Here is a 27,045-nt window from a genome sequence, read left to right as displayed (position 1 = left end):
ATAGTGATAAAGAAAAATTATTATAATGATAATTACTATTATTAATGAAACTGTAATAGTAACAAATAATAATTTTTATTTAAAATTACATTTCAATTTCTATTTTGTATTCACCTCGATAATATATATGACGATGATATTTATATATATACATATATATATGTGTATACATACATATACTCACGTTTGTGTGTCTGTGTGAGTGTATACATTAAATATCTACATATGCAAAAAGAGTTAAGCGTATACAAAAATACATACATACATTCATTTCTTTCACTCTCTCTCTCACTCTCTCTCTCTCTCTCTCTCTCTCTGTATACTATTTACCTGCCTATCTATTACCTGTCTGTTTGTCTGTCTTTCTCTCTCTTACTTTCTCTTCCTCTCTGCATATCTATCTATCCATCTATCCATTATCCATCTATCCATTTATCTATCTATTTATTTGTCTATCTATCTATCTATCTATCTATCTATCTATCTATCTATCTATCTATCTCTCTCTCTCCCTCTCTCTCTCTCTCTCTCTATATATATATATATATATATATATATATATATATATACACACACACGCATACACACACACACATATATAAATATTCAAAATATGATTGAATAAACTAAATAAATAAAAAAAAACCAAAAAAAAACAACAGCAACAAAAAGCACCAATGACAGTTTTTTTTTTTAAAATTAATTACTTAAAATAATTCAAAATTTAATTACCTCAATATTTACTGAACTGAAAGGATCTGAAAATATTTTAGGAATTTAATTTTTAAAAACAAAACAAAAAAAAAAGACAAAAAAAAATCATTTATATAAAGACTTTACAAAAAGACATTCTTGGCTGTGCACCTTTTTTAAAAAATTGTTTTTTTAATTGGAAACCTCTTTCAATTAAACCTACCTACCTACATACTTATATACATACTTGTATACACACACACACACACACAAACACAAAATAAATACATAAAAATAATACAAAAAAAAACAAAGGAAAGAACACTGTTGATCATAAAAAAAAATAATGAAATTAAAAATCAAAAAGTACAGCACTCGCTTCGTCCAACTCGAGGTCATCTCCAATCCAGCAGATCTATAATCAAAGCCATTCCGACCATGACCATCAGACATAAATATATTTAGGACTACAATAATATTTATACATTGTGTCCTGCATTTTTTTTTTCTGTTGAAGATAATGGAAGTGTGATTTGAGGGAGATTTGTCTGCTGTTGCTAGCAGGTCGAATGACTATGCAGAGGACATCTCATCTGAGAGAAGCTGTGTGTCACTCTCATCATCATAATTACTCGATTAATTTAATTAACTTTTTATATTGTGTCTAAATAAAAAAAAATCATGCGTATTTCACTGATATTTTGCATTCATTCTTATTTATTCTTATTTATTATCTGTTTTATAAAAGAAGTGTTGTGTTTCCCATAATACTTAAGGCAGGGAGCTGACAGAATCATTGCCATGCTAAAGGTGGCGAACTGGCAGAATGGTTAACACACTGGGCGAAATGCTTAGCAGTATTTCATCTGCCGTTACGTTCTGAGTTCAAATTCCACCGAGGTCGACTTTGCCTTTCATCCTTTCGGGGTCGATTAAACTGCCGGCATCGGTTGTTAGTTGTCGGAGCACTGCATCCTGCAAAACTTCCATGCTTCCTGAGATTCGCCAACACTACACTTGATTTTCTCCCCTCCATACACACACAAGCATGTATCTGACTCATACACTGTTCACTTTCCAGACATTTCTACATTACTGCATGTACTTTATATGCACTTTTGACAAGTTGTGGTGCACCTGAGCACTGTATACAATAATTTCATTATTATATTATTATATAAATAAGTACCAGTTACGCACTGGGGTCGATATAATCGACTTAATCCGTTTGTCTGTCTTTGTTTGTCCTCTCTGTGTTTAGCCCCTTGTGGGTAATAAAGAAATAGAAATAGGTATTTCGTCTGTCTTTACGACTTTGCCTTTTATCCTTTCGGGGTCAATAAATTAAGTACCAGTTACGCACTGGGGTCGATGTAATCGACTTAATCCTTTTGTCTAACGTTTCTGCCAGCTCACCACCCTTTAAGGACATTGAACCCTTTTAGCATTCTGATTATTTTGTCAAATGTAATCCTTATTTATCCACATTGTTTTGAGTTAATCCTGCGTTATCTTTTAGCTATGAGACTTTGATGATGTGATTGTTTGTTTTTAGAATGACATTGTAGAGTTGGTGTAAGGGGTCGATCTGGTCAGTTTGAGCATAAAGAGAATGTAAAAGAAATATGTAAACTGGTTAAATTAACTGAATAACCTTAAAGATGGGATGATTTGTGTGCTTACACTGTGGATTTCTGCTCATACTTCAGGACAAAAATTAGCATGAGTCTCAGCTCGTGCAGAAAATGACTCGTGCAATGGGGCACTTATACTGAGAGGTACCACTGTGTTGATATATACCATCATCATCATCATCATCGTTAAACGTCCGTTTTCCGTGCTAGCATGAGTTGGATGGTTCAACTGGGGTCTGGGAAGCCAGAAGGCTGCGCCAGGCCCAGTTTGATCTGGCAATGTTTCTACAGCTGGATGCCCTTCCTAACACCAACCACTCCGTGAGTGTAGTAGGTGCTTTTTATGTGCCACCTGCACAGGTGCCAGACGCGGCTGGCAAATGGCCACAATCGGATGGTGCTTTTTACGTGCCACCAGCACAGGGGCCAGGCGAGGCTGGCAATGGCCACGAATGGATGGTGCATGCACATATATATATATACCATCCGAACATGGCCGTTGCCAGTGCAGCCTCCACTGGCTTCTGTGCCGGTGGCACATAAAAAGCACCAACCGATAGTGGGATCCCGGAACATCTCACTGTGCTTGAGGAGACCTGTTGAGTCAAGTGCATGTACATGAGAATCGAACCAAATATCAATGGAAACAGTAGTTGTGATACCTGTGCCGGTGACACATAAAAAGCACCATCCAAACGTGGCCGTTGCCAGTGCAGCCTCCACTGGCTTCTGTGCCAGTGGCACATAAAAAGCACCATCCAAACGTGACCGATGCCAACCCTGCCTCGAATGGCTTCTGTGCCGGTGGCACATAAAAAGCACCATCCGAACGTGACTGATGCCAGCACCGCCTTGGCTGGTTTCTGTGCCAGTAGCACATAAAAAAGCACCAACTGATCGTGGCCGATGCCAGACCCCTCTGGCACCTGTGCAGGTGGCACCTAAAAAGCACCCACTACACTCGCGGAGTGGTTGGCGTTAGGAAGGGCATCCAGCTGTAGAAACATTGCCAGATCAGACGGGAGCCTGGGGCAGCCCCTGGCTGCCCAGATCCCGGTCGAACCGTCAAACCCGTGCTAGCACGGAAAACGGACGTTAAACGATGTTGATGATGATGATGATGATGATGATATATATATATATGTGTGTGTGTGTGTGTATCATCATCATCATCATCATTATCAACATCATCATCGTCATTTAACATCTGCTTTCCATGCTGGCATGGGTTGGATGGTTTGACTGAGAACTGGTAACCCAGGAAGCTGCACCAGGCACCAGTCTGATCTAACAAGGTTTCTATGGCTGGATGCATTTCCTAAAGCCAACCACTTTGCAGAGTGTAGTGGATGCTTTTCACGTGCCACCAGCACGGGGACCAGTCGACCAGCACTGACATCGGCCATGCTTGAATATATACATAATCATTACTCTCTCTTTTACTCTTTTACCTGTTTCAGTCAATTGATGTTGTATTTGTGTGAGGCATAAGAGTTGAAAAATGCTGGAAAATGTTGGTTTTTTTGCAAAGTAATTACATATGAAAACAGGAGATTGTAAAACATTTTAGGCATCGTTTATTCACCATCACATGTGTTTCATTTGGTAATATGAGTTACAAGATTGTACATGTAGGAGATATCATACATGTTTCTACTACATGTGAAAATTTGTAACTCCTATTAGCAAACGAAACTCTTGTAATGCTGAATAAATTATACCAATTCTTTTTTTTTTACAATCTCGTTTTTGTACACACACATACTCTCTCTCTCTCTCACACACACACACTCATTCTCTCTCTCTTACAGACACACACACACACTCCCTCTCTCTCTCTCTCTCTCATACACACACTCATTCTCTCTCTCTCACACACACACGCGAGTGCGAACATACACATGACATAAGCATACATGGGGCACTTTTATACGGGGCATAACTCATCCCTCTACAGGTCTGAACACAGAAAGAGAGAGAGAGAGAGAGTTATAAAGAAAATAGAAAGAAAGAAAATACGAGAAAGCTAACAAGAAAGGGACAGAAAAAAGATAGAAAGATACAAGAGCAGAACTAGAGAACGACAGATAAAAAGAAAGAGTGAGTGAGTAAAACAGAAACAAAATGAGAGATAGAGAGAAACGATGAGAAAGAGTGAGAGAATAAAAGAGGAAGACAAAAATGAAAGATAGATAGAAACGATGCCAGCGAGAGAGAGAAAAGACGAGAAAGAGTAAAGAAGAAGCCAAACTGAAAGATAGAGAGAAAAGACGAGAAAGAGTGAGAGAATAAAAGAGGAAGACAAAATGAAAGATAGATAGAAGAAAGGAGAAAGAGTAAGAGTGTGAGTGAGAGAAGGGAAATCGAGTGGAGCCTCGTTGTGAAAGTTGTGTCGTCCATTAAGTTGTCTCATCATGTTTGGTGGTTCATCTCCCATAATCGTTCTCAGTAAGTAATTAATAATTAAGTAATGTCTTTAATTATGTCTTCGACCGACAAAGAAATCGTTAGCTAAAGCTTCATTCTAATATAATTTCAGATCAGAATACCAAGCGTGAGTCTGGCCGCAAGGTACAGTTCGGTAATATCAAGGCCGGCAAGGTAAGAAGGAGAAGAAGAAGCACATGGACGAACGTCCAGAATGTTCCTTCCGATTATTCCATCTCTTTCCCTCTTTCGCTCCTTTATTCTCCTTTTATCTTGCATTATACAATTCCTGAAATGTTCCTCTTAACCTTTGACAAAGAAAAAACACAAATATCCGCCTTTTAATTGGTTTTATCGCTGTTTTTTGAGTCATTAATTAACGAATTATCATGTGGTTACAAAGTGGGGGATCACTTGTTTTTTTGTCTCTTCATCGTTTCTCTCTTAATTATTAATCATCAGTTCATTAATTATTATAGCATTTTATTACATTATTAAACCTAATTGTTACACTTGTTGTTAGTTTATTTTCTTGTCTTTAAATTCACTTATTTCTGACATTATTTCACTTTAGCTTTTTTGAATTTTTTTTCACAATGACTTCTATATAACACACGTGTGTGCAATATACATATATATATATATATATATGTATGTATTATAGGCCTGCTCGCTTAGTCAGCGGGGTGGCGTCATTTAAAGGCTAAAACAATGCGAAGCGCATTGTGACCAGCGATGTGTAGCAACATCAGATAGCCTGGTCGGTCACACACACACACACACATATATATATAGAGACGAAAGATCGCCATATATATTATAAATGTGGTGTGGCTGCCTCTTGTCTTGCTTTATATGGTCGGTGTGTTGCAAGCTTTGTGATACAAACCATCTTCATAAAGCTGGCGACCCGGTATCGATCCCCGGCCCCAGCCGCCGCTACTTCCACCCCACCACCACCATCACGACCATAAATCTACAGTTAAACCCCCCACCCCATGCAGTATCTCTAATATAATCTACATATCTGTCTATGTTGTGAAGCAGTATTAGTCATCGTTACAACTATTCGTTGTTCTATGTAATATTATGTACACATCTTATAAATTTAAAATGGTCCCTTGTGAAATCTTTATTACTATTGTAACCCCGTCTACTGCAACAGTTTGCTGTTTGGGTTTCCTAATTTGGGAAAGGCATAAACACCACTGCTGCCTCACTGCCTACTCTCTATTTCCCTTCTTAATGGACCATGGGACGTTGACTCCTACGAAGATTCTCTCTTTTTTCCCTCTCTATCTCAAAAGCTTTAAATATAAGAAGAAATGTGATGTAACGGCAACAAGATGTGCTTAAGAACAAATTATTTTCTTGTTAAAACATGTCCCCCACTCAAATACATTACGGGTTTGGGATATTTGAGTTGATTTTCAAATTTAGTTACGTTCATACAAAGAAGAAATTTAGATTCTTTAAAAAGGCGATTCTGCATTGGTTTTGGTGGTGTAGCAATACAAATATTTTATAACGAGGATTCCATAGCATTTTCGTTATGGCTAAGGCGGCATCGGCTAATTTAATGCAATGATTCTGTGGATTCTGATTGTCTGTGATTTGGAATCTTCACTTTGGAATGGGATAAACTGTCATGAGGTGTGTAGTTTGTAGCTGTGAAGGGGAGAGACCCTATTGAACATAACGCACCAACTACTGATTTGGGAGTTTTTAGAGGTAATTTTATGGTTTTTCAGTTAATCTTATTGTATCTGTCACATGTGGTGATAGCTGCATTTGCTGGAAGGGTCTTGTATTCATCATCATCGTTTAAATAATCGTTTAACGTCCGTTTTCCATGCTGTCATGGGTTGGACGGTTCGACAGGGGTCTGGGAAGCCAGGAGGCTGCACCAGGCTCCAGTCTGATCTGGCAGTGTTTCTACAGCTGGATGCCCTTCCTAACACCAACCACTCCGTGAGTGTAGTGGGTGTTTTTTTACATGCTACCGGCACAGGTGCCGGGCGAGGCTGATGAACGGCCACGCTCGGATGGTGCTTTTTACGTGCCACCGGTATGGAAGCCAGTTGAGGCGGTGCTGGCAACAGCCACGTTTGGATGGTGCTTTTTACGTGTATTGAGCATTACCTCATTTTGTAAATAGTTGATGTAAGGCGCTTTATTTCAAATTTCAAATTCATATTTGGTCAAGGTTTTTGCAAAAGGAAGACAATTTATGAATAGCTGCAGAGATATAACTTGTGAGATGATTAGTTTGTAATAAGATACTCGATTCATTGAATCTCCTTGGTCAGAAGAGCTTCTAGTACAAACTGTTAAATAGCAAAACCCTTGCCCTCCCCATCTCTGTTAATGAAAAGACAAAATAGTTTGAATCCAGACAATTCTTTATTTTCCATGGTTTTCACGTGCCGGTGGCACATAAAAAGCACCATCCAAATGTGGCCGATGCTAGTGCCCCTCGACTGGCTCCTGTGCCGGTGGCATGCAAAAAGCACTATCCAAACGTGATCGATGCTAGTCCTGCCTGACTGGCCCCTGTGCCGGTGGCACATAAAAAGCACCCACTACACTCTCAGAGTAGTTGGTGTTAGGAAGGGCATCCACCTGTAGAAACCATGTCAAATCAGACTGGAGCCTGGTGCAGCCTCCTGGCTTTCCAGACCTCAGTCAAACTGTCCAACCCATGACAGCATGGAAAACTGGCGTTAAACAACGATGATGATGGTGTTGGATAAGCTAAAAACCACAACTGTGGTTGAAAAGTTTACTTCCCCATTCACTTTTGGGTTTGATCCCATTGCATAGCATCTTGGCCTTTAGACTTGGTCTATCCAAAGCCTTATAAGTAGATCTGAGAAATAGAAACTGTTGTGTAGGTGCAGATGTAAGTGTCTGGTTCAGCAGTTTGCTTCCCAACCACAATTTCAGTTCCATTGCCGGTTATGTGTAGCCCTGTTTGCACTAAACTCGTGGATTTGGTAGACAGAAACTGTTTCAGTCGTGTGTGTATGTCTCATTGTCTTGAGATGATGCGATAGTTGTAAATGAAAGTCACTGTCATACAAGCAGTGTTTATCATTTCCAATATTTCGTGGAAACCTTTTTGGCCACGGGGGAAATATTGCCTTGCTTGGCAACAGGAAAGGCATCCAACACTTCCTCTGTAAACTGCATCCAATCCATCATCATCATCGTTTAACGTCTACTTTCCATGCTAGCATGGGTTGGACGATTTTGGCTGAGGGCTGGTGAACCAGATGGCTGCACCAGGCTCCAATCTTGATTTGGCAGAGTTTCTACAGCTGGATGCCCTTCCTAATGCCACCCTCTCCGTGAGTGGTTGGCATCATCCAGGTATGAAAAAGATGCTTAAACAATATGTGTGTTTGTGTCCCTTGACATTGCCTGATGGTTGTTAGTGACCATCACCTCCAAATGTCATGTTTCCAGCCTTCCATAAAAACAGGTTTGGCTATAGAGAAATAATGCTTTGCTTGGCAACAGGTGAGGGCTGGTGAGAGGAGGTGCAAACAGCCATAGGAAATCTGCCTCAACAATTCTAACCCATGCAAGCATGGAAAAGTGGATGTTAGGGCAAGAATGTGGATGGCAGTTTGTCCATTCTCCCATCCACGAGAAATGGTGTTCTAGCAGGGGAAAGAATTTTGGCTTAAATTTGGCACCTAGCTTAGAACAGGTCCTTTTTAACAGCATTAGTAGAGTGTAGATTTTTAGAGTGCACAAAATGTAGCACAACTGTTTATATGTTCTTGGTAATTTAAATGGCAAAAACTGGTGCCACTGGCATAGGTTAGATGGTTTGACTAAAATTGGTAAGCTGCATCCAGGTTCCAGTCTTAATTTGGCATAGTTTCTATGACTGGGTGCCCTTGCCAATGCCAGCCACTCCAAGAGTGTAATCTTGGTTTGAGCGAGCTGGCAGAATCATCAACAAGTGGGGCGAAATGCTTAGCGGTATTTTGTCTGCTGTTACGGTCTGAGTTCAAATTCTGCCGAGGTCAACTTTGCCTTTACCCTTTCAGGGTTGATAAATTAAGTACCAGTTATGCACTGGAGTCGATGTAATCAACTTACTCCCTTTGTCTGTCCTTGTTTGTCTCCTCTATGTTTAGCCCCCTGTGGGCAATAAAGAAATAAATCTTGGCTTGTGTTTTCCAACCTAAAAGCAACTGGTCATTGATAATTGGTAAAGTGAAATAATTCCAGTAGTTTTTTTCTTTATTGGTAGAGTGGTAGTAGTTTGCTACAAGACAGAGTTCTTGACACGAAGTCAATCAGTCTGGTTCCTGTAACCCCAGGTACATCACATTCAATAATAAATGGTCAGGTTATCACTAATTTCAAAGATGACATTTTGCTGGTCCTTTTTCAAAGAGTATTGAAGGTTTTAGTTCCTCTTTGACTCAGTCAACTGGCACTTTGGTGATAAGGATCTCAAGAATTGCATGACTCTTGCCAATCATTCATTTCTTAGCTATTATCAAACTACGGGAAGTGGCACCAGTATTTCAGGTTGACCGATGCTGCTATGTATCGTGCCCTACTCACAGCTAAGAACTCTGTTTCCCTATGAAGAGAGTATATCACTAGCTTCCTGTTCTGGTGCAAACCCAAGTTCCCATCAAAGCTAATTCTCTTCCTGACCAGTTGCACTCTCTTTCCATTGTCTTCACAACCTTGTCAATCATTGTGATGCCTCTTCAGCAGCTTCTTTCCTAAAGAGCATCTCCTTGTTGCAGTTAATGGTGATACTGCTATTCCTATAACGTTGACACTAATTCTGTTGCATATAACAGAGTTTTATTCAACTGGGCAGCTATTTGCAATACCAGTGAACGTGTTGTTGTTTCTATAAACTGGAGATCTCTGATCTTGTCTAGGCATGTGGCTGACAGACAGTAGGGACTATTGATGAGGCCCAACTAGGTTGAAACACGTCTGGCATTCTTGCTAACCACTTCATCTCCCTCTTATATATATATATATATATATATATATATATATATATATATACTAGCAGCTAAGCCCGGTTTCACCCGGTCTGTTTGGACGATGTGACTGTAATCATTTTCGGTTAGGCATAATCTATAACAGCGTTTGTCAACCATATCATTTTGGGTCCCCTGTTTCGAATGGATCCTCTTGCTGTATGAAAATTTCTTGACTCCACCCCCTCAGAAAACGGCTTCTAAGCAACTGGTTGTTTTAATGGTAGAAGAAAGAGGGACATTCCATTAGAAAAAGTTTTAATCGATTTTCTCAGGGTTAGGGAAAAAAAACAAACTGCATTCCAATGTATGCACCCGTATCAACATGTGTGCCATTTTTCACTTGAATCCACCCAGCCGTTTGGCTGTGAACCTCAAGACAAGGAAGAATACAACGCTCACCCATGTCCAATTTATATTATATATTTCTTTTGAACACATGTCCATAAGAGATGTTATTTCTCTATGAATATGGCTGTAAATTGCCTTTCAGTGATTTATTTACAGTATGATACGTAGATGGCTCATATGAAACAATCCTGTTTGTATGTAAAAAAAAGGCAGCTGAAGATCTGAGATTGATTTCATTGTAAAATCAAAGAATTTGTTGATAATCAGAGGAAGTAGAGAGTATTAAGACCTGGTGATCAACAGTTTAACGAATCTGAAATCAAAGAAATACTGGCTCAATACTTCGTTAACCCTTTAACATTCAAATTCCTCTGTCAAATGTAATGAGTTTTTTATTCCCATTATTTTGAAGAAATCCTGCATTATCTTGTGTCTTTGAGACTTTGACGGTGTGATTGTTTTATTTTTGGAATGGCATTGGAGGATAGTTGGGAGAGGTCAGATCTGGTTGGTTTCAATACTAAAGGAGGTTAAATCATTTTCATATTTTGATATCAGGAAATATTTTCTCCATTCGTTACCACGTCGCCTTACTAGCAATTGTGTTGGTGGCATGTGAAACATTTGAGTGAGGTTGTCACCAGTGCCGCTGGACTGGCTCCTATGCAGGTGGCACATAAAAAGCACCATTTGGTCGTGGCCGTTGCAAGTACCACCACACTGGCATTAGGAAGGGCATCCAGCTGTAGAAACTATGCCAGATCAGATTGGAATCTGGTTCGCCAGACCTCAGTCAAATCGTCCAACCCAAGCTAGCATGGAAAGCGGACATTAAATGATGATGATTTCAACTAGGACACTTCTGAATAACAGTGGGGTCAGACACCCTCTCCTACTACTATTACCATTTTTAATTCTCACAGCCTGAGATATTCAGCAACAGTACTTTGTAGTAAAGACTGGCAACATAACATGGCAGTCCTGCTTTAGGACTTCTTTTATTGACTCTGGAGGGATGAGCGGCAATCTGAACCCAGAATATAAAGAACAAGAGAGACTCCTGCAAGGCAGTTTTTCAACACTAACGAGTCTGCCAACCTTGCCCACCCCTAACTGCCGTAAATAAAAACCCATTAATTTTCGTCAATTAATTAATGACACTTTTTCATTGTTTTAATGTCATTTGTGTGTTACTGTTCTATCATTTATTTCTTGCATTTTTGCAGTCCATTGCTGACATTATCCAGACATGTCTAGGACCAAGATCTATGTTGAAGGTAACACTTGTTTTTCTATTTATCCCTCTTTTTCTAAAAACTGAATTTAATTTACTGTTAACTGTCGTTAGCCTTTTTGTTACCATATTCCATTTGAAATATACAGCATTTATTTTGCTTGATTTTTAAAATAACAAAGGATTTAGTAAAATAGCTTTCTCATTAAGCTGGTTTCTGGAACAAATTAGCATAAATTGTAATTTAGATCACTTTAAAATGAGTTTGTGCCATAAAACTAGGGGTGGTTTCAAGGCGGGTTGATGTCAAAAGATTTCAGCTGGTTTTGAGAACAGAAACTAATGCAAAATTTTAATTTTAATTTAACTTATTTTAAAACAGAAAAGTTGTATCAAAAAACCAGGGATGGTCTCAAAGTGGATTGGCCTCAAAAGAGTGAAATATATATAAACTTGTTAAATTTTTGTTAGTGGAATTTCTGTTACTACATTTCTTTCTGACCAACTTATTGTTGAAAAAAAAAAAAATCAAATATCATATATCAAACCAATTGGTTGGTTTTAGTTTATATATCGTCATAAAAAGATGGTTTTTGAAGAATTAATACATAAATTTCTAAAGTGAATATATCACTTTTTGACTATTTTTAGAATGTCACTGTAGGTTAGGTGTGAGAGGCTAGATATGGCTAGTTCAAATATAAACCACGTAGAATATTTGGGCCGGATTTGGCTGGTTTAACCCTTTAGTGTTCGCATTATTCTGCCAAAATTAATGCTTCTTCATCCACATTGTTTTGAACTAATCATGCATTATCTTGTAGTTATGAGATTTTGATGAGGTAGCTGTTAATTTTTAAAACGATATTGTAGGGTTGGTGTGAGAGACCAGATCTGGCAAGTTTGAACATAAAACAGGCAGAAAATTTTTGGCTGGATGTGGCTGGTTTAAACACTAAAGGGTTAAAACACCTGCTGGCAAAATTCCAAGTCTATAATCCCAAACTTAAATTACAAACAAACACTGTTGATAATCCTCTTGAGTATAATTATTAATTCAAAACTCTGTGAAAAAATACATTTTAAAAATAATTTTGTACATTTTCTGTTTTTTCATGAATTTCAATTGATGATAAAGCTAGTGGTGACCAATTATGATGACAATGTTCCCCTTTATTGTTTCAGATGTTGATGGATCCGATGGGAGGAATTGTCATGACAAATGATGGCAATGCTATTCTCAGAGAGGTTAGCTCATCTCCACTTGATTTCTTCCTTTTGTTGTTGTTGTTGTTTCCATTTCTTAATTTTTGCATTTTGATTCCATCTGTATACATGTTTCAAAAGACTTTTAAAATTGTTTGTGTTTGGTGGGTCTTAAAATATGTAGTCTTACACATCCTCAACCCTATTACAATCCCGTGAAACAGTATTGTTTAGTCTCGCTTGACTGTTTCGTTACTAAGTGTTCTTTACACTTTGCAACCAGTATTTATCCTCTGTTGCGTTAATGAATATACCATTGCAGTTAACATCTCTATACTTTATGTATAGACCCCTAGACAAAGAACAAAATGTCCTTAGAAAAATGCACACACATTCAACTATACACATAAAAAAAAGACCGTTCAACAAAATAGCCCTTAGCCCCTATAACATTCTTGATGTAGCCATTAAGTGGCCCCAACCCACCACATTTATGACTAACTCCCAATGAACACTTGACAATGCAGGGTCACTAGTTACTTCATGACATCCAGGCACAGCAGTGCAGGTGGTGATAGAAATTTTTGAAGTATCGTAGGGACATTATATGGTCACAGGGTTTTCTTGGTTCTTGCGGGATATAAACTTTCTTCTCCTTGTGTAGTATTTTTGTTGTCCTTAGGCCTGACTTGTGCCGTTTGGCTGGTGTCCTCGTCATCCTGTTAGTGTTGTTCTTGGTGATGTCCTGGGCCTTCTGGATGAACTCGGCTGGAAATGTGTGTTTCCCTTAGTCACAGGTGACCCATCCCTCACAACAGGCTTCCAACTATTTCTCAATTCTGAACATGAAGAACGCTATCATCTTTGAGAGTCTGGCAGTTACAAGAGTGGTGTGTCCTTTGTATTACCTTTCCTCACATTAAAATATACTACATTGGGCACATGCTGCTCAACTTTACATAAGATGGTCTTTCATTTATACTCTGAAGTTTGTTGACAAATACTCATTGCCCTCCATACAGCTTGTTATACAGATCATCATCTTCAATGTCTGTTTTCCATGCTGGTATGGGTTGGATGGGTTGATAGATACTGCACCAGGTTCCATAGTCTGTTTTGGTTTGGTTTCTATGGCTGGATGCCCTTACTAACACCAACCCTTTAAAAGAGTGTACTGGGTACTTTTTACATGGCACCAGCATCAGTGCCTGTTACAATGTTACTAATTAAGATAATCTCTCTATATAAAACTGAAGTTGTCTGTGTATGGCTGTTTTGGCAGCCTTCAACTAACACTATCTCCTCCGAGACCCTGTGGCGCAAGTTGACCAAAATTAAGAGTATGATAGAAGAAGGCGTGCTCTTCCATCTGCAGAAGAAAAATTTCAAATGGGACCATGTTAACACCAAAAATTATTTACTTTAGCATTAAATATCCAAAACTCAGTGTTGAGAAGCAGTTTCATTATAAATATGGGGTCCTAATGTTATTCCCACACATTCTGTTGTAATGCTATGTCTCCCAATTATAGACACAACTTCAAAAAAGCACATTCTAATTATTACATTGGAAACATTGTGCATCAAATTGGCATGTGATGTTGAGACAAGGACACACATGATGGACTTCTTTTCAGTTTCTGTCTACCAAGTCATTTAGATCTTTGGTCAGCATGAGGCTAGAGTAGGAGATTCTTGCCCAAGGGGCTGCACAGTGGTTGGCATATCAAAATTCTCAACCACACAGCCATGTCTATGCTTTTCTCTTGCGATTGTTTCTTCAGAACCAAAGTTTCAGCACTGATTCCCTGTCCTGGTAAATGCTCAATCTCACTACCCCCTCCTTTATTCCTATTGTTTTAGGAGAGATTCCATATTGCCATCTGGTGTAAATAAATATTTCTTCTTCTCTTCAGATCACCGTCCAACATCCAGCTGCTAAATCCATTATTGAAGTAGCTCGTACTCAGGATGAAGAAGTTGGTGATGGCACCACATCCGTTATTGTTCTCAGTAAGTCTTCATTTAATTTCTTTTATGTTTACTGTTTTATTTCAGCCAAATTACCATTTTCAGTAATCTGTTCCCCAGGAGTGGCATTTCACGAGTCTCCTACAAAGCCTTTAATGTTCGTAACTGCTGGAGATGGTTGAGAGTAAAAGGTTGAAATGGAGGGGTATGGGGAAGAAGAAAAACACCATCTTTAGTTCTAAAAAGCTGCCAGGAAACTTGTATCAAAGACCCTGATGGTGGAATTGACACTAGAAATATAATTCCATCTGGAAGAGCAAGTTTCATTGGAAATCGTTTAAACTTTGCTTCCATTGAAGATTATTCTGTTGCTGACTTGCAGGATCTGACTCAAAGAAGCAGAGTGTCCGTCAGTAGATATTTCATTGGAAAATCTGATTCTGAGATTGGTTTAAACAATTGTGAGTTGGAGAAGCAAAGTAAAATGATGGATTCTTGGTGACTGTGTCTTGTCACAACACTGAAATTCTTTGGTAATTTTGATTTTTGGATATGAATTGGTTTATCTAGGCATTTTTTAGTGTTTTGATATGTTACGAGCACAAGGGTCAAGTTTATATGGGAAGGTGCCATACGGAGTGTGTGAAAATGATTGCTGTCACTAAATTCACATTTTGATTACATAAATTTTGTTTTGTTTTTTTATTAGCTGGAGAAGTGTTGAATGTGGCCAGTCCATTCCTTGGCGAACAAATGCATCCAACTGTCATCATCAGTGCTTTCAGACGTGCTCTTGATGATATTTTGGAAATTATGAAGGCTAAGATAGGGTAAGCTTGAGCAAAATATTTCTTCATTTTATTAGAACGTTCGTTAAAAAAAGCACAAAGTTGTGAAATTGGATGGTTTTGAAATAAAGAAAAAATTTTTACGTTTATTTACTTTAGTAAAAATAATGTATTTAATGGTTGTAATTCTTCAGTGGAAACAAAAATGATAACGTTTTTTATATTCCACATAATGTAGGATGGTACAATGAATGGAATTTTATTGTGTAAGAGGATTAGCGACATGTTTTTTTTACTATTTAAGTGCAGTAAATTGTTAGTAGGGTGTGAGGAATGGTTTGGGTACTAAAGATCATGAAGGTGTCAAGCTGGCAGAATTGGTACTGGACAAAATGCTGCTGAGCAATTTGTTCCGAGTTGAAATATTGCTATCCTTTTGAGGGCTCGATAAAATAGGGACCAATTAATCACCGAAGTCTGTGTAATCTCCTAGCTCCCTTCATCAAAATTTCTGATCTTCTACCCATAATAGAAAGATGTGAAACATCTTGGAGATGGTTGGAACTAAAGTTTTAGCATCTATCATACTTCTGTTGAAATAAAATGTCTTTGTTTTACATTAATTTTGGAAATGATGAATTTAGTAAAATGCTGGAGTCTGGAAAATGATGTGAAATTTTAGTGGAAGATTTTTTAATTTCTAGATCACTTCAAGATAAGGAAGTTTGTGTCATAGAACGAGGCGGGGGTAGTCATAAGTGGGTTGGTATCAAAAGCTTTTTAAACTACCTAAAAATATGGAATTGACTTAAAATGTTTTGTTTTCAACCAGCGTTCCAGTTGATGTGAATAATGATGGGGAACTTTTGAAAATCATCAAAAGCTGTATTGGTACCAAGTTCATGAAACAATGGTAAGTGCAGTGTTTCATTGTCTGTAATTCTGCCAGAACAGTTTTGCATTTTTCTAAGGACTTTTGCTGATAATATTTAAATTTTCTTTTTTTAAAAATCTCTTCAAAGGTCTGAGTTGGCTTGTAAAATGGCATTGACTGCTACTAAAATAGTCCTGGTTGAAGAGAAAGGGAAGAAAGAGATTGATTTAAAGAATTTTGCTAAAGTTGAAAAAGTAAGTTATATATTTAATTTCCTCCTAAAATCTAAGTTGTCATTATCATCATTTAACATCCACTTTTGCATCATGTTTACATGGGTTGAACAAAATTCCATCAGGGCATATTTTCTACTGCTGGGCGCCCTTCCTGTTGCCAACCCTCATCTGTTTCCAACAAAGACAATATTGTCCCAAGGAAGATAAGAAACAAACAACATCACTTGTATGACAACCATCATCACATGATGTTATCAGAACAATGTAGATGCATATGTACACACACAGTGTGAATCAGTAGTTAGAGCTACGGTTTCACAATCATGAGATAGTGAGTTCAATTCCTGAACTGGGCTGTGTGTTATGTTCTTGAGCAAGACACTTATTTTCATGTTGCTCCAGTTCACTCGATTGCGATGTCACTGGTTCTGGTCTGTATGGGTCTTTGCCTCTCCCTTGGATAATGTTGGTGGCATGGAGAGAAGAGGTTGGTATGCACGAGCGTTGCTGGTCTTCCATAAACAACCTTGCTTGGACTTGTGCCTTGGAGGGGATCTTTCTAGGTGCAGTCCCACAGTCATTCATGCCAGTGGTATGTAAAAAGCTCCATCTGAATGTGGCCAATGCCAGCGCCGCCTTGACTGGCTTCCATGCCTGTGGCATGTAAAAAGCACAATCCGATTGCGGTTGATGCCAACCCCCTCTGGCCCCTTCACATTTATTATAAAGAAAATCCTCATTGAATAGTGTTTGATTGCAATCCTCTGCCCAAGCATGTCCAGGTAGTTTGTCGTTCCATAGACTGGGGATTTATTACCTTACCTGGAAACAGGTGAGGTTTTTTCCTCCTCTCTCTCCTTGTTTCAGTCATTAGACTGAGGCCATGCCGGGGCACTGCCTTCGACTTCCAGTCGAATGAATTAACCCTAGTACTTTTTTTTTACACCTAGTACTTTGTTTTGCTGAACTGTAAAATTATGGGGGATGTAAACACGCCAACACTGGTTGTCAAGTGATGGTGGTGGGGAATAGACACAGACATTTTAAATATAGTCTAAAATTATACAGAATATCGTATTTCTTAAAATTGGTTTTGATATTTTCTCTGCAGCATTTTTTTCATTTTTCTCACTGAATAATTTATATTTCTTGAATATTTCCAATAGATTCCTGGTGGTTGCATTGAAGATTCTTGTGTATTGCAAGGAATTCTATTGAACAAAGATGTCACACATCCTAAAATGAAGAGGTAATTTAATGTTTTAAAAATCAAATGAAACTTGTACAGTAGTACTCCTCGGTTTTTGATCAACTTTGATTGCAAATGAATCATGCTTTATATATATATATATATATATAAAATCATAATTGCTGACGTGACCGATGACTACCGCCTGATTGGCACTCGTGCCAGTGGAACATTAAAGGCACAATGAGTGTGATCATTGCCAGGGCCATGGACTGGCTCCCGTACCGGTGGCAAGTAAAAAGCACCATTCGAGTGTGATTGTTGCCAGTGTCGCCTTACTGGCACATGAAAAGCAACATTTGAGCGTGGTCATTGCCAGTGCCGCCAGACTGGCTCCCATGCAGGTAGCACATAAGAAACACCTTTTGAGCATGGTCATTGCCAGAAATGCCTGACTGGCTTTCGTGCTGGCGGCACGTAAGAGCACCCACTACACTCTCGGAGTGGTTGGCGTTAGGAAGGGCATCCAGCTGTAGAAATTCTGCCATATCAGATTAGAGCTTGGTGCAGCTCAAGACAGTTAAACCGTCCAACCCATGTCAACATGGAAAGCCGATGACAATGATGATGATATAAAGCACGATTTATTTGTGATCAGAGTCATTTGTAACTGAGGTACTACTGTATTAAATGAATATGAGAAAGATGAGAGATAAAGTATAATTTATTTGTGATCAGAGTTGTTCGGAAACTGAGGTTCTTCTGTATTTTTACTGTAGATTGAAGGGCAAAAAAACATTTTTCAACCTGAAATTTACATCCATCAAATATCATTTAGCTGAATTAATTTAATTCATTAACAATTTGATAATCCCAAATTCTAATGGTCTTTTATGCTAAATGTCGTTCAATCATAGCTTTTGTATTTTTTATTTTATTTAGTTTCAGCTCACAAGCTGTGGCCATGCTGGGGCACCGCCATTGTGAATGGTTTTTAAAAAATTAAATTAAAAAAGACCTTTTTCAAACCCCAGTATCATCATCATCATATTTAATTAAAAAAAAAAATCTTTTGCCAAACGTTCTTGTTATATATTAGGTTAAACTATTAACAAACTTAATGTTGGTCATTGCCGATAGAAAGGCATGTAAAAATTCTCATAACTCAGCATCGTCATTATTAATGTGTTGTTGGGATCATAAAATTAACATTAAATTTTAATTACATTTTAATTACATCATTTTAAAATTGGATATTTGTATCTTAAAACTAGGGTTACCTTAAGAGGATTAGTATCAGAAGGATTAAAGATTTAATTCTTTTTGTATATATTCTGAAGTTTCTTTAGACATTAGTTTTAGGCTTTCCAGGGCTGTTGTATAATAGATATCTTTGAAGGGATTTTTAAACTATTCATTGCAATGACTTTGGGGGCAGATTTAAGATAAGCAAATGGATCTTTTCCACCAGTGATGTGTATGGGTAGCTTATGCCATCTTACCCCATGTTAGTCATAGTCTTTTGTCCTGTACTGTTGTGATATAGGAGTAAAGATTGTTTGCCAACATAACATGGCAGTCCTTGTTTAGGACGAATGTTGCTGTAATTTAGCCCCAGGAAACATCGTCCCCAGCTGGTTATATGACATGATCTGTGTCCTTATATTTTCAAACAAAACAATATCTGTGTATTGCAATTTCCAGGTTATTTCCCTTCCTCAGCACAGAATAATTGTTTGAAAATGTAAGGGCACAGATTATGTTGTATAGCCAGCTGGAGATGATGTCTCCTGGGGCTAAATTACAGCAACAATAGTCCTAAACCAGGACTGCCATGTTATGTTGACAAATAATCTTTACTACAAAGTACTGTTGCTAAATGTGATATTGCTTCTTTTTATTCCTCCTGATCAATTACGTTGTTATATCCTGTTTTTAAAGAATCTATTAATATGTTGAAGTCTAATTAAAGAACCTTTTTTCTTTGTTTGACAGAAAAATAGAAAACCCTCGCATTCTGTTGCTTGACTGTTCATTAGAATACAAGAAGGGAGAAAGCCAGGTAATTATATTTAGTAATTAGGAATTAAAGAAATTAGTCTCAAATAACAACCTGAGTCAGAAAACATTTCTTGTGATTGAATTATTGTGGATCAAAGGCTTTTATTTTGAAATAACATTGTTTTCATTATTTTCATTGCCAGACCAACATTGAAATCACTGCCGAAGACGATTTTGCGTGAGTTTCTTTTCTGACGCTTTAATTCTTTCTCTAACACTGTTCTTTGTATATTGTCTTTCACTGGTTTAGAGCTTGTGTCATCATCGTTTAATGTCCGTTTTCCATTCTAGCATGGGTTGGACGGTTCAACCGGGTCTGGGAAGCCAGAAGGCGCCAACCACTCCGTGAGTGTAGTGGGTGCATTTTATGTGCCACCGGCGCAGGTGCCAGGCGAGGCTGGCAGCGGCCACGATCGGTTGATGCTTTTTACGTGCCACCGGCTCAGAAGCCAGTCAAGGCAGCACTAGCATCGGCCATGTTCGGATGGTGCTTTTTACGTGCCACCGGCACATGTATCACAACAACAATTTCCATTGATTAATAGTAAATGACATCAGTTCTATTTAGCTAAGTGGTCAGCTGTATTAGACCCAGTGGCTGAAGTCTGTTTTGAGATGGAGAGAGAAATAGGAATGACAATTGCCAAGGGCAGTAATGTTGTTTTGTGTATCCAGAACAATGATTACAGGTAGCAACTTAGGATGGGTGTGATGGAGAAGGTAGGCATAGGTGGGGTGTTATTGAGGGAAGGGAAGTAATTAACAGTAGCAGAGTGGCCAAAGGTAAGGAAGCATATGATGCCAAAAGTTACGGCTATTTGGTGTGATGTTGAGATGGGAAGATGTGGTCAAAAGTGGGTGAGGGTTCTCATGACAGAACACATGCAGATTTTTTCCTTTTCGCTTCTCCCCTATTGAAATCCAAGTGTACTTAATATCTAGCTGCTTGGTAAAGTGAATGCATCATCACATATTCCCTTCCTTCCAGACCTTCCCATCCTCTCTCTCTCTCTCTTTTATAGATATCTCTACCATATGCCTAGAGTAGAAAAGAATATATGATTAAGACATTTCGCGGAACCTCCACGGAAACTGCTTTGAGAACATCTGCGAGTGTTGCAGAGTGCTGAAACTCGAATGAGTTATCTCCCTTAACACGAGTTACTTCCCATACTATGTTGCTATTGGTAGCAAATACTGTCTGCTTTCGAGTGGGTGTGAAAAGAAGCTAAGGACTAACCAAAGAATTCTGTTTATCTCTCTATATATAAACGGCAATGTCTGTGTGTGTGTGCGTGTCCTTTATACAAATCCACAATTTTTCAGTTAGAGGGCTCGCACTTTCTATGGTCCAAGGGTGGTCGTGCACATCTTTACATTTCCTCAGTCACCCAACAAAGCCATTAAAAAATCAATAGAAGTGACTTTTTTGCGAATTTTCTCTCCAAAACCCAATCAAAATGCCCGAAACTTGATACGCCAATTGAATGCCAGCTAGCTGTATGTGATTGGTCGGAGATTTGGACAGTACTTGCGTGTATGTACACACGCACGCAGCTGTATATGCATGCACTAGGACTATAGTTGCCGGGTCATAGTGCTAGTACTAAAAATAAAATGGCTACATTCATTATTTACTATGCTGTGGGGGAAGTGTGGCTATGAGGAAGAAAGTTTACTTCTACGTCCGGTCAGGTTCGGTCCCATTGCATGTCACCTTAAGCTTCAGGCTGACCAAAGCTTGTGAGTAGACTTGGTGCACAGAAACTGAAAGAAGCACATCGTGTGTGCCTGTGTTTTCCACAACTGCTTGATAGTGTTGGTTTGTTCACGTCCCTCTAAATTAAACAGCTTGGCAAAAAGTGACTCAGTTCTTTTAACCCATTAAGTCCCACTGTCCTATAAATAGGACACTAAATGGGAACATTAAATAAATTATATCATATTTTCTCAGGGTCCTATTTATAGGACACCGAATATTTCCATTTCTACTTGAAGTAAAGGAGTTTTAAGTATTATTATTTTCATTTAAACTTATTTTCAATCATCATCATTGTTTAACGTCCGCTTTCCATGCTAGCATGGGTTGGACGATTTGACTGAGGGCTGGCGAACCAAATGGCTGCACCAGGCTTCAATCTTGATCTGGCAGAGTTTCTACTGCTGGATGCCCTTCCTAACGCCAACCACTCTGAGAGTGTAAAAATTTAAAAGTAATATTCAGAAATTTAAGTACTCTGGGACTTAATGGGTTAAGGAGAATCTTTGAAATTCCAGACTGGACATCCATTTTGTGATTGTCTGGTTCCTTCTCATGAATTTTCTCTTGTTTCAGACGAACTGTCCAACCCATGCCAGCATGGAAAATGGATGTTTAGTGATGATGATGATTTTATGTTGATGCCATTGTTTTGCCAGTTATTGAACCAAAATCCCTTTTCTCTTTTCTGTTTTTTTTCAGTAAGGTGTTACGTCTTGAAGAAGAATACATCCAGGAGATCTGCAATGACATTATTGCCGTGAAGCCCGATCTGGTCATCACTGAGAAAGGGGTCTCTGATCTGGCCCAGCATTTCCTTATCAAAGCTGGAATTAGCTGCATTCGTAGAGTTAGGAAAACTGATAATAACCGTATTGCAAGGTAACTCATTCACTTTCCCTTCTAACAGGCCTTCATTTCAGCTCCTTATTTCTTCCTCTTTCTAGGATGTTGTTTTCTTCTTTTAGTGTATCTTTTATTTGCTTCTGGGGTTTGTATGTCTTGGAGCAATTAATATTGCTTTAAAGATAGTGTATTGAATGAATCCTTTCTACTATAGGCACAAGACCTGAAATTTTGGGCAGGGCTGTGGAGTCTAGACAAAAAACTTTGACTCCCACTCTGACTCCTGTACTATTTGCACCTCTGACTCCTCTTTATGTAATTGATAGTGGTCTACATATCATATAAAGCATATGCATATGTTTGTACATTGAGCAGGCCTATATGTTATAACTGGTTTATATTAAAGAATAGACATAATGAGTCAGTATAGTTTTTCTGAGTCCACAACTCCGACTCTATAGCACTGATTTGGAGGAGGTACTTATTTCATTGACCCTGAAAGGATAAAAGGCAAGGTTGACCTCAGCGGAATTTGAACTCAGAACATTGAGGCAGACGAAGTACTGCTAAGCATTTCACCTGGTGTACTAACAATTCTGCCAGCTTGATGCCTTAGTTTTCTTTTCTACTTTAGGCAGAAGGCCTGAAATTTTGAGGGAGGGTGCCAATTAATTAGATCGACTCCAGTATGCAACTGATACTTAATTTATCGACCCTGAAAGGATGAAAGGCAAAGTTGACCTCAGCAGAATTTGAACTCAGAATGTAAAGACAGATGAAATACCTCTAAGCATTTTGCCTGGTGTGCTAATGTTTCTGCCAGCTCATTACCTTAGTATTGAATTAATATTAAACAGAGGGACAAAGGTAGAACATTGGCTCCTTTGGACTGGCTGCTTTGTGCTTCCATTTCATGTTTGCCTTTTGCTATGAAGGAGTAGGTTTGGTTGTGTGGTTAAGAAGCTTACTTTTCAACCATGGGGTCTTGGGTTCAGTACCACTGACACCTTGGCCAAGCTTTCAACATTATTTAACATCTGTTTTCTATGCTGGCAGTGATTAAATAGTTTGACCAGAGCTGGTAAAGCAGAGAGCTGCACCAGCCTCCACTCTGCATTGGCTTGGTTTCTATATCTGGACGCTCTTCTTAATGCTAACCACTCTACAGAGTGTACTGGGTGCTTATTGTCTGTCACCAGTACTGGCCACGACCATGATGTCAGTTAGCTTGATATGTCTTGTGAGTTTATTTTGGTAGATGGAAACTGAAAGAAGCCTGCGTGTGTGAATCAGCATGACATGGTATGTGATACAGTTGTACAAGTTGTGAATCACTGATACAATTTGATGGGCTTCCCCACAGTTTCCGTTTCCCCACTTTCTCTCATAAGACTTGGGTCCACCTGAGACAAAGGATGACTTGTAGTGGGATTGAACCTGAAACGTGATTGTGAAGTGAATTTCTTAACCATTCGCCCATATTCCATCCTGTAAAAATGGTAAATCTATATTGAAGGAATCAAATTGAGAAACTTGACCTGTTTTTCTGCTAAACTGCATATAAAAAAGAAAAAAACAGCTAAAGTTACATAACACTTTTGGTCCCCTGTTTGAAATGACATGAAGTGAAAAAGTATTTTGGTTGGTTTGATCAATGAAAGATTCCAACTTTGAGTTGTCAAATGTTGGAATCTGAGTTGCTGTAGAACATTCTCTGAGGATTTAGTTGTGGTTTTTATTTGTTGGATTTATTTGGGGGTTCCTTTTTATATCTTGATACTTAATTCAAGGCGTGGCCGTCTATCTTGTACATTACTTTCATTTGTGTTTATTTTTAAACTGAAGTAATTTTATATCTACATGCTTTTATATATATATAAATATAAATAAATATATATACACATATAATACATGTGTGTATGTAATATTCTTTTACAACTTTTCATAACCATGCTGGTATATGATCTGCCTATTTGCTAATCAAACTTTCCTCCATCGACTGACCCTCCCTCCTCATTCCTTGATGTTGGGTCCCATTTCATTCGGTTTGTTAGTGCATCTCTCCTCTCCAATGTTGCTTTTCATTCTTGATATTCTACACTCTGCAAATACCATTCTTTTTTGTTCTTCTCCTTTCTCCGTTTCATTTCACATTTCTTTTTTTTTTTTCTTTCTTTTTGTTATAACAAATAGAGCTTCTGGTGCCACAATTGTTAACCGAACTGAAGAAATCAAGGAGGAAGATGTCGGTACCGCATGCGGACTTTTTGAAATTAAGAAGATCGGTGATGAGTATGTACTCTTGTTTTTTTTATTTTTTTTACCTTAAAATAAGTGATTGATTACAATCCATTTATGTGGCTGTTTCTGACTAGAAATTTTGCTTTCATGTAAAACAACTATATTTTGTAGCCATTATCCATAATCTGCTCCCAAAACACTTCAGTAGCTCCTCTTTCCTTCGCTTGCAAACTTATATGTACTACGATATCCACAATAACCAGCCTGCAATTCGATTTTCCGTTCCTGGGATAATCGGAAACGTAGATTCCTGTGCGACTCATAAACCTTCTCCGTAGTTCAATTATTTGGTAAAAAAAATACCACCTAAGCAACTTAAACCGTCCAGAGGACAGGTGCTAGTTGAAAATATTTTTACATAAAATTATTATGGACAGATCTGGTTTATGAATGATTTAACAGTTTAGCATTCAGATTATTTGATCAAACCTGATTCTTATTTATTCACATCATCATCATCATCATAATCATTTAGCGTCCGCTTTCCATGCTAGCATGGGTCTGTGAAGCCAGAAGGCTGCATCAGGCCCAGTCTGATCTGGCAGTGTTTCTACAGCTGGATGCCCTTCCTAACGCCAACCACTCCAAGAGTGTAGTAGTGGGTGCTTTTTACATGCCACCCGCACAGGTGCCAGACGGAGCTGGTAAACGGCCACGGACGGATGGTGCTTTTTATGTGCCACCAGCACGCATAGTTTTGAATTAATCGTGCATTATCTTGTAACTTGGGATTTTGATGATGGGTTGGTTATTTTTAGAATAGGACTGGTATGAGAGGCTGACTCTGGCTGGTTTGACTCTAAAACGGAGAATATTTGGGCTGGATGTGGCTGGCTAAAGTATTAAAATGGTTGGATTATTAACATAGCACCAGGAGTGGGTGTCCAGTTTATTGGTATCAGAAGTATTAATGTATCAGAACTGAGTTTTAATTATATGGCAGCATCTTTTATTGAGAGTCTCAACTTTATATAAGCCCTAGGTTTGACTAACAGTTCAATATGCTCTTAACATATACCTGTGGAAGAGATAGGCCCAGGAAGACGTGGGACGAGGTGGTGAATTATGATCTTTGGTTGTTGAGTCTCATGGATGCAGTGTCAAGAGACCGAGACTTCTGGCTATTATTTGCTGTGTTTGAGAAGACAGGTCAAGCTAAGGGAAATCGTGGTTGTGGCCTGTGTCGTCAAAGACGCCCAGTACGCCACTCTGTAGGGTGGTTGGTGTTAGAAAGGACATCCAGCCATAGAAAACAAGCCTAAAGAGACGAGCCTGGTGCAGCTCTCTCTGGCCTACCAGCTCTGGTCAAACTGTCTAACTCATGCCAGCATTGGAAAACAGACATAAATATAACAAAGAATTTAGTAAAATCACTTATTATTATTCAGCTAGTATTAAGAACATAAATTGTGAGTAAGGTTTGATGGAAGATTTTAATTCAGAACTTTTGAAAACAAGACATTTGTACTACAGAGCCTGAGATGGTTTCAGCGGCTTGGTATCGAAAGGATTAAGAATTGTTTCTCTCTACTGACATGGGCTGGACAGTTTGACAGGGTCTGAAAAGTTGCAGGGGTACATCAAGCTGCAATGTCCTATGGTGTGGCTGTATATCTATTTGCATAGACTCACCAACACATCCCAATAAGCTTTATTTTTACGTTCATTTATTCCCCTGTTTGCACAGATTGGACAGATCTTGCATACAACTCCATAACTGATTAAATTTATTACCTTTTTTTGTTTTTGTTTTTAGGTACTTTACATATTTAATTGATTGTAAAAATCCCAAAGCATGTACCATTGTATTACGTGGCGCTAGTAAAGATATTCTCAATGAAGTGGACAGGAATCTACAAGATGCTTTAAATGTTACCAGAAATGTAATCCAGGAACCGGTTTTGGTACCAGGAGGTGGTGCTACTGAAATGGCCTTAGCACATGTAAGTGGTCAGATTTTATAGTTTGTCAAAGAGTGTGTTGTGTATGGAATCAATTGTAATGAATTCTTCTAATTATATGGCTTAAGTGTTTCAGTGTTTTTATCACCATCTCTTTGAGCAGATTTAATCTTTGATACAAAAGCAACTGAAACCAATTTCATATTTTAAAGTGATTTAAATTAAAACTTTTCCCCCAAATTTACTAATTTAGGTTCCAGATCCTAACTGAACGACGAAGTTATTTAACTGAATTCTTTATTATTTTCTAAATTAATTGTAATAAAAGCCCATGTATTTCAACAAATTTTGGAACAAAGGGTTTATAGTATGCGGTCTACTATGTTGTCAAATAGTATAGCCAGGGTTATCTACCTTAAAAAGTACTCGTTATCACCTCACCTTTCCACCTGCGGTTTACCTTACATTGAAATGTTGCTGAAAGATTTTTTATACACGTGTCATCTTGACGGGGGAAACAGCAGTCACGTTTTTAAATGATTACAAT

General features: G+C 38.3%; 1 protein-coding gene across 1 annotated transcript in view; it reads left to right on the top strand.

The window, feature by feature from the left end:
* The first annotated feature begins 4,637 nt into the window (after positions 1-4,637).
* The window catches only part of LOC115218091 (T-complex protein 1 subunit gamma), a 29,943-nt gene continuing 7,535 nt past the window's right edge, over positions 4,638-27,045 (top strand). The window contains exons 1-14 of the mRNA XM_029787877.2: positions 4,638-4,775; positions 4,867-4,928; positions 11,359-11,409; positions 12,552-12,614; positions 14,489-14,585; positions 15,253-15,373; positions 16,164-16,244; positions 16,354-16,459; positions 17,608-17,690; positions 19,626-19,692; positions 19,835-19,869; positions 22,153-22,332; positions 24,490-24,588; positions 26,354-26,540. Of these exons, the coding sequence (XP_029643737.1) occupies positions 4,742-4,775; positions 4,867-4,928; positions 11,359-11,409; positions 12,552-12,614; positions 14,489-14,585; positions 15,253-15,373; positions 16,164-16,244; positions 16,354-16,459; positions 17,608-17,690; positions 19,626-19,692; positions 19,835-19,869; positions 22,153-22,332; positions 24,490-24,588; positions 26,354-26,540 (1,266 nt within the window). The 5' untranslated portion in view covers positions 4,638-4,741. The remainder of the gene's footprint in view (positions 4,776-4,866; positions 4,929-11,358; positions 11,410-12,551; positions 12,615-14,488; positions 14,586-15,252; positions 15,374-16,163; positions 16,245-16,353; positions 16,460-17,607; positions 17,691-19,625; positions 19,693-19,834; positions 19,870-22,152; positions 22,333-24,489; positions 24,589-26,353; positions 26,541-27,045) is intronic.

This window comes from Octopus sinensis, linkage group LG12, assembly GCF_006345805.1.
Source record: "Octopus sinensis linkage group LG12, ASM634580v1, whole genome shotgun sequence".
NCBI lineage: Eukaryota > Metazoa > Mollusca > Cephalopoda > Octopoda > Octopodidae > Octopus > Octopus sinensis.
This window is presented reverse-complemented; position numbering and strand designations above follow the sequence as displayed.